Genomic DNA, 7,647 nt, shown 5'->3' with positions numbered 1-7,647 from the left:
CAGTCTCGCGACTTTTGCCGTTTATACATCGTCAGATCGTCTTCTTCAGTTTAGTTACGACAGATAGTCTTCTTCAGTTTGGTCCGAGAGTTCGTCGACATGGGTAGTAGTCACGTAATTTGCTATGCGAGGCCTCATGTGTGGATCTTTGGTGGTCTTTGTAGCCTCTTCTGTTGCAGACAACATTTTATAATGCTTTCTGTAAGTAGCTGCTTGCAATCTCATTTTGTAATGCTTCATGTGACTGGACAAATGTGAAAAGAACACTAATTGTTCGACATTTTCAAATAATACCACACATTCACACAACTACTGTAAACCTCTATGAAATACAGAGTATAACTTCTATATTATACTTTGCCTAAGTAGCTGGCAATCTCATCATCTCCGTGCTAGTCCATCAGTTTGTGCAGAAATTCCACCATGCTAACACATACGGGGCAGGTTGGGTATAAAAAGACCTCACAAAGACCTGAAGAAGCTCAGGCCGATGCCAGAGTTATATTCAACACACTATATTTCCCACTCCCAAGACAAGCAAATAATGCACCATTGTACCTCACACAGAGTCATCCAAGTAAATAAAAATTGGAAAAGGCGCCACCAACTCTTCCAGGTCGTGGAATAATGTACATGGAGGATGACAAAAATGTGCCAAACAACAAACCTCACACAGAACCGAAGAAAAGCGCACGCCGATGCCAGAATTACAACACTCTCGGCAGACTATTTCCCCCTCACACAAAAACACCCAATCTACATTACATTGTACCCTACCTTGCACACAGCCGTCGGAGTCGATATTAATGAAACAAAAACCACTAACTCATCCATATTTTTGAACAATGTACACGCATGGCAAATATGCAATTCAACTAGGAGCTCGGGGCCGAACTTGCAGTGTCACGTCATCAGCTTTTGTTTCTGCTTTTTTCTCTTTGGGGGAGAAGCCAAGCCAAGATCTTTGCGCAGCTGCTCATCGGGTTGCAGCGTCTTTGGAACAGCACCAAAGGCGCAACGGGTGACCTCCAGCCCTGAGAGTGCTTGGTGCAGGTATACTGATGCATCCTCCAAACTTTGCTTCAGTTTACGAGTCCTTAGAAAAGTGGGGAAGTATGTCTTGGATGCTTGCTGGATTCTTGGCTCTGCTGTAGGAAGGTTAATCTCAGCAGCCTCCATGAATCTGTCGGTTGCTGCCTCCCACGACAAGTCATACATCTGCATATCTGTTAATGGAGTAGGCTGCTCTGCTAGAGCATTCAGTGTGACTTGTACAAACTCTTCATCGTTGTTGTAGATACGGCAGTTGGGGAACTGCTTGAAGAACTCATTTGAAGGGTGATTGGCACATATAACAATTTTTCCCATTGCAAGGGCCTCAGCTGAGGTCGTGCAGACCACATCTGTTGTGCTGGGGTTGATGAACACTTTATAGCTGTTGGAAAAGAAAGTGATTCACTCTTAAGTTTTAATAACACAAACTATAGCTGTATCCTGAAAATAAAATAAATAACAACATATATTATGTCATTCCTACGATCTATTCCCTCCGTCCCATAATATAAGATGTTGAGGGAGTAGCATTCTAGATCCGCCCCCCCAGCCTGATTCAGTAGCTTGTGCTCAAGTTGTGATTAAATCAGTAAGCTTGATAAAAGGGTGAAACAGAAACAAACCTTATTGTCTTCACAGTGCTATATAGCTATATATAGATTTCAAATAAAAAGAAAAATAAATAAATAGAAAATAGGAAAGATGCAAGGAAATACTTAGTTGGTAAATACGAGAACTTACTCATGGAATAATGGATCTGCATGATCACGACCAGGGTGAACATTTACAGCCAAACTTAAGCGCTCTGCAGATTCTCGGATTTCATCTGAATCTTCTCCACTACCATATAAATCTACTTCAAGATCACTTAACCTGCTCTGATATTTGGACAGAAGGTCAAGAAGCTCCCTATAACCCTTACTCCACACCATCTTCCCAATGTAGTAGGCCCCTTTTGTGAAGGCTGCCTCTCCATTCTGCAGCTGCTTCAATTTTAGCCTGCCAACTTCAAGAAATTTTGGATTCACACCATGGACATTGCATACAACAGATTTGGGTAAATCTTGAGTGGCACCTGATAGTCTGATTATCTGTAAGCCAAAGTTAGCATTGTAAGATTCAGCTGAACAGGGCAGGATGATTCTGGGTTCTATGGATTACAGGGTACTCAATTTCAACAATTTGTAATGGAGCAGAAGGCAAAGGAAGCAAGAAAATCCAGACAGGAAAATTCAAGCTACCTCCATTTTATATTTTTAATTGACTATTGTTATGTCATGAAACATCAAACATGTCATAGAAATGTTCGGAAAGTTTGAACAAGCAAAATGCACCCTGAAAGTATGCCTATTTTTTATTCATCATACCTCATAACCAAAAGTATGCATTTCACCACATACTCCTACGCAGTCATTCCAATTAAAACCAATATCCAAATTATAAAAAAATAACATATGGTGCAGTAGTTGGTCAAAAGTTCCAGCGGTAGATGGTAATTATCCAGCATACTATATTTTGCAAAATTATAGACAAAAGTACAAGATTTGTTGATACAGCTAAAGCAAGAACAACTATTGGGTCAGGGCTGCCGGAAAATAAAGGTTATGTTACAGATTGTTGATTCATCCGGGTAGTGCAGAGATTCTCTGTTAGATGATATTTATCTCTTCTGCATTTCCAAGGCAGTTTTTGCACATTTTGTTATGGGCTCTGACTAAATATCTATTTCTATCCATATCAATCTCACATGATAAGGTCAACATTGTATAGAGTAAGCATGGCTACGTTCACTGCACTGAGGTCAACAGATAAAAAAGGCTAACTCATCACAACTTTGTTGATCTTATATCTGAAGGACATACATGTGGGCATGCATGGACAAAGATTATGAATAGGAATCATTCATGCTTGGTCCTGATTCTTGAGATAAATGAGGCATCATGAACAGAGATAACACGTCTTACATAACAGAGGTGAAGGTTTGACTGCACATATTCAGGATGTTACCTTGTGGCAATAAATTCGGGTAACCCAAGTGTTTGCATATCTGAGGCAACAGGCAATCACTTGTCCATTCTTTTCTCTTCTCACATATGCTAGATAGTTTGTGTGGATCACACCTATCACTTGTCTGAACTTATTTTTCCATCTTCGCCCATGGTGGTACCAATTTAGATGCTCGGGCTCCTCTAGAACAGCAATATCGGCCATTTCATCTGGAATGCATTCTGTGATATCCCCAACAGGTAGAATGCTTCTCATTTCTTTAGAAAACTACATCATAAGAAAAGGCCAAGCTCTTTCAAATAGCCTCAAAGCGAAACCAAATTACAAATGTGAGGCAGAATATACATATTGCCAGATGGATGACAACAACTACAGGGCCTACCGCCAGCAAGAACAAATCATCATCTATTGCACTTAACTTTATGCAAGCAAGGGATCAAAGTTCTCTTATAACTGTAATCAATTTCAGTCAGATATATTTGGAACGAAACCACCTGTGCAAAGTAAACCATGGAGAAGATAAGATGATCCTAAGAACACATTGAGCTGGAAGAACTGGTATACCTTAGCAGGGTAGAAGTTGATGCTGAATGATGGCCTGAAGTCGACCCTCTCCTCAATCCAGCGACGAACATAACCCTCTTGCTCCAACGGCGAATCGAACACAATCTTGGTAGGGTAAACCAACTCTTGGTCCCTTAGAGAAAGCCAGGGGATCACCAAGGTGGCGTCTCTGCTCCCATCCTTCGCAAGGTAAGCTGCCCGGAACAATGGATTGATGGAAGTCCCCGTCATCCATGGAAGGCTCGCTGTGGTGAACACAGCGAAATGCCGCCTCGCCGACATGGCGTGCAGCGTGCAGGTACACTGTGAATTCCACCCAAATTTATGGTTATCCCGTCACTGGAAAGGACACAAGGATATGCATGAGCAACAAATTTGTGAATTGGTTTTTAAGACGTTGGTGCTAACAACTGAACAATCTCCATGTATGAATGATTACGAGACACAGGGTAAACTGTAACAGCAGGTATGCATGTTGCAACTTGCAACCAGACTACACAAATCGCATGAAAGCGAGCTCCCGCGTGCTGGGGGAATACTAGCAGTAAATTAAATAAACAAACAAATAGAGTAGACGACTATTCCAAACGACGGATTCGAGCAGATTGGCAGGGAATCAGGGCGGTTAACCTTACCACCAAGGGCCGAGGAGGAGAGCTACACGGCAGAGGCGCCGGGCCGGGCCGGGTCGGGTCGGGGCAGCTCGCGGCCGGACGGGCTCGTCCCGGCGGGTGAGCGGCCGGCTGTGGCGACTAGGGGCGACGAGCGGCGGTTGAGCGGGCGGGCGCGTGGCGGCGGCAACCGAGAGCAGAGCTAGCGAAGCGGAGGGGGAAAGGTAGTACTCGGCCGGGCCACCCCACCAACACCTGTCGTGTCGTGTACTCGGTCGTGGGCGCGCGCTGGCGCTGGCTAGATCCCCCCGGAAGCCGGAGTGCTACTACTATTTCCCCTGATCCAGTCCCGCGCGGCGACGACGTGACGTACTGACGTGCGCCGGTGGATCTGGGCCGCACGCCGGCGTCTGGACGAACGGGAGGCGGCACAGCGTGACGGCTGAGGCGACCCCAGGCGCGAGTAGTTTAGTGGCCGGTAATCTGAGGTTATGCCTAATGGTGTGGAATATTCCTCCCTTGACAGCCACGCTCCGGCGCCGACCGAATCCAAGCAACCGACCGGGTCTCTGGGAGGGCATCGTGCCAGCGAGGGAGTGTCTGTTCGAATGTATGGGGTGCCAGCTCACGAATATAACAACGGAGTGGTAGAATGAATAGTCCAGGAGGAAATTCTATACATTTTCCCAAAAGAAAATTCTATATATCTCTATCTCTACTATCTTCTAATCCAACCGCCGCTCAACGCGCGGCGCGTTAAAAACTAGTTTGCAGCGCGCCCATCGTCTGGTTTGGCGCGGCGGGCAACGCTGGCTCCAACAGCCGCGGTAAAATGCAGCGCGCGCAGCTCAAGCAGCGCGCGTGAGCAGCCGGCGCATGCCATATGTTGCATTTTGGACACAAAATAAATTTCAAACATCACAAAACAAAAACATGGCATAATTTAAATCACACAAACAAGTTGATGACTAAAAGTTCATGCCCCCAAGTTCAAATTCATGCCCACAACATCATCCAACAAAGTTCACAATCCAAACCAAATTCATGACACAAAAGTTCACACCAACGAAAGGCACATCAACAATCAAGCCTCGTCCTCGTCCTCGTCTTCATCCTCATCTTCCTTCGATTCATCCGACTCCTCCGAAGACGATTCTTTCTCTTCCTCTTCATTGTCGCGCGCCGCATCATCACGTGGAGCTTGGAAGGTGTTGGCAAGATTTTCAACGGCAACTTCATGTGGAGGTGTGTGAGGCACACTGGAAGACATTCCGCCCATGGCGCCCGGAGGTGCACCCATGCCTCCCATGCCGGCCATGCCGGCCGGAGGTGCTCCGAAGCCACCCATGCCTCCACGGTCTCCATGATAGCTCCAAAGCCACCCATGGCACCCATGCCGCCCATGGTAGCTCTGAAGCCACCCATGCCTCCCATGCCGCCAAGGCCAACGCGACCCATGCCGCCAAGGCCACCCATGGCGCGAATCATGGCTCTTTCTTGGATCAAGACTTCTTCACGGGCAAGATTGATATACTCCTTTTGCGCCTCATTGAGGATAGATGTGTCCAAGAAGAACAAATGCTTCTCCCAGTCCAACAATCTAGATCGCTCCTCCATGCCCACCTTCCTCTCCTCCAATGCCACCTTCCTCTCCTCGGCCGCCACCCTCCTCTCCTCGGCCGCCAACCTCCTCTCCTCGGTCGCGGCATCTTGATTCCTTGTCATCTTCCTCACCTCGTTGGCTTCTTTTCTTGCCTTCACAATAGCTTCCATAGCATTTTTGAGCTCATCATCTCCTTTCCTCTTCTTCTTCTCTTTTGCGTCTTTCTTGGTCCCATCCGGTCGTTTTGGCTTCGAGTATGAAACCAAATTTGGTGTGGGGCTCCTCTTGCCATCATCACTTGATGCCTCCTCCTCCTCATCATCATCCAAATCAATTGTTCGCTTGCGTTTGTTGCGCAAATCCAAATAATCCATATCATCACACGCTTCTTCCATTTCTCATCATCCTGCAATGCTTCATAGCAATGAGGCAAGGAAAATGGCCTTCCTTTCTTGATCTTCCCCTTCTTGGTCCTCTTCTCCTCTCCTTTGAACAAGTTTTGTGCAATATTCCACTACATAAAAACAAAACAAGTTAGCACTACAAACACCAACAACAAGCATGATGAACATGGATGAAATGGTACTTACCCATCGTCATTAGTGCCACTTGGGTTCAACTTGTCAACCGCCTTTTGTGCGGCCGCCCACTTTTGACAATCCTTGTTGATTGTCGACCACCGGGAGCGAAGAGATCGAGCGGAGCGGTCAGTTCCACTCTTGTTGTGTAGATCAAAGTGCTCCTTCATCTGGTTCCAATAAGCATCTCTACTTTGATCACCTCCAACGGATGGATCCCTCGACACTTGCAACCAAGTATTGCATAGCAAGACGTCTTCTTCGTTGGTGTAGTTGCCCCTCTTCCTTTCGGTGCGTCGAAAATGCCCTCACCATCCTCGTCCACCTCAAACTCATGGTCATCGAAATGCATGTCATTGGTTTGAGACCAATGCGAATTGTTGGAGCCAACACCCATAGTTGACATGTATGCCTCATCGTTAACACTACAAAGTATATAGAACAATGCAAATAAGCTATCTATATGTATGCATTCAAAAATAACAACAACAAAAAAGTTTGCAAAATTTTATACCTTTGGGGCATTTCCTCGAACACATTGTGCGCGTCGGCCGCTGGCTCAACAGGTGAGCTCGCCGGCGCTTCTTCCTCGACGGCTCCGAGGAGCCAAAGCCGTCCGCCGCCTTGTTCTTCTTCGCCGATGTCTTGCCCTTCTTCGGCCGCGCCGTATTTGGGAGCTTCGAGAGGGTGGCACGTGGCTTCAAGGCGTGCGCCGGCGCGACGCCACCCGTCGCCGAGGTCATCCGTGGCGGCATGAAGAAGCCGCGCGCGATGCCGGTGCTTGGAGGAGCTCCAGCGGAGGCGAAGCCAAAGCTGCCCGTGCTAGGGTTTGCGGCGGCGGCAGCGGCTGCGGCAGCGGAGGGGTCGCGGCTGTAGGAAGGGGTGAGGGGGGTGCCGGCGCGGGCGTCCAACGGGTCAATTCGCCGGCGGCGGCGCGGGCGGGGCGAAGGTGGCGCGGAGGAGAGAGTGCGGTGCGGGCGCTCGAGTGTGCGGCGCGCGGAAGCCGGCGCACCAAATACACAGCGCGCAATGGCTATTCGGACCGCACGCCCAACTCTATATGCCGCGCGCACTCTTATTGCGTGTCCGCTGGAGCCACTCTACCGATTACGCGCGCGCTAAAATGGGCAAATTTGCGGCGTGGCCCTTATTTAGCGCGGCTGTTGGAGATGCTCCAAGGTTCTCATTTCACCTTTCTTTCCACCACTCCTTCGTCCAACCTTTCATATAT

At 47.7% G+C, this 7,647-nt stretch overlaps 1 protein-coding gene across 2 annotated transcripts; it reads right to left on the bottom strand.

Annotated features, from left to right (window-relative positions):
• Window positions 1-572: 572 nt before the first annotated feature.
• LOC109780210 (digalactosyldiacylglycerol synthase 2, chloroplastic) lies at window positions 573-4,696 on the bottom strand. 2 transcript variants are annotated; one of them, XM_020338794.4, is made up of 5 exons: window positions 4,260-4,696; window positions 3,625-3,963; window positions 3,061-3,327; window positions 1,795-2,144; window positions 573-1,435 (listed from the first exon to the last, which is right to left on the bottom strand). In XM_020338794.4, exons 2-5 carry the CDS (start codon window positions 3,904-3,906, stop codon window positions 904-906), a joined length of 1,431 nt encoding a protein of 476 aa, XP_020194383.1. In that variant the 5' UTR covers window positions 3,907-3,963; window positions 4,260-4,696; the 3' UTR covers window positions 573-903. The 2 variants fall into 2 exon arrangements, with proteins under 2 accessions (XP_020194383.1, XP_020194382.1); XM_020338793.4 differs by having other exon boundaries at window positions 3,625-3,927; window positions 4,260-4,535.
• Between the last annotated feature and the right edge of the window lie 2,951 nt (window positions 4,697-7,647).

This window comes from Aegilops tauschii, chromosome 4, assembly GCF_002575655.3.
Source record: "Aegilops tauschii subsp. strangulata cultivar AL8/78 chromosome 4, Aet v6.0, whole genome shotgun sequence".
Lineage (NCBI taxonomy): Eukaryota > Viridiplantae > Streptophyta > Magnoliopsida > Poales > Poaceae > Aegilops > Aegilops tauschii.
Note: the sequence above shows the minus strand (reverse complement) of the source record. Positions and strands in the feature narration are given on the sequence as shown.

What these genes read in the sequence shown, in the direction of transcription:
- LOC109780210 (XM_020338794.4), bottom strand. Translation starts at nt 3,906, where the DNA reads ATGTCGGCGAGGCGGCATTTCGCTGTGTTCACCACAGCGAGCCTTCCA. An exon ending in TCAACTTCTACCCTGCTAAG is followed by an intron (nt 3,328 to 3,624) that starts GTATACCAGTTC and finishes CTTATGATGTAG; the next exon opens with TTTTCTAAAGAAATGAGAAG. An exon ending in CCCGAATTTATTGCCACAAG is followed by an intron (nt 2,145 to 3,060) that starts GTAACATCCTGA and finishes TTTGGCTTACAG; the next exon opens with ATAATCAGACTATCAGGTGC.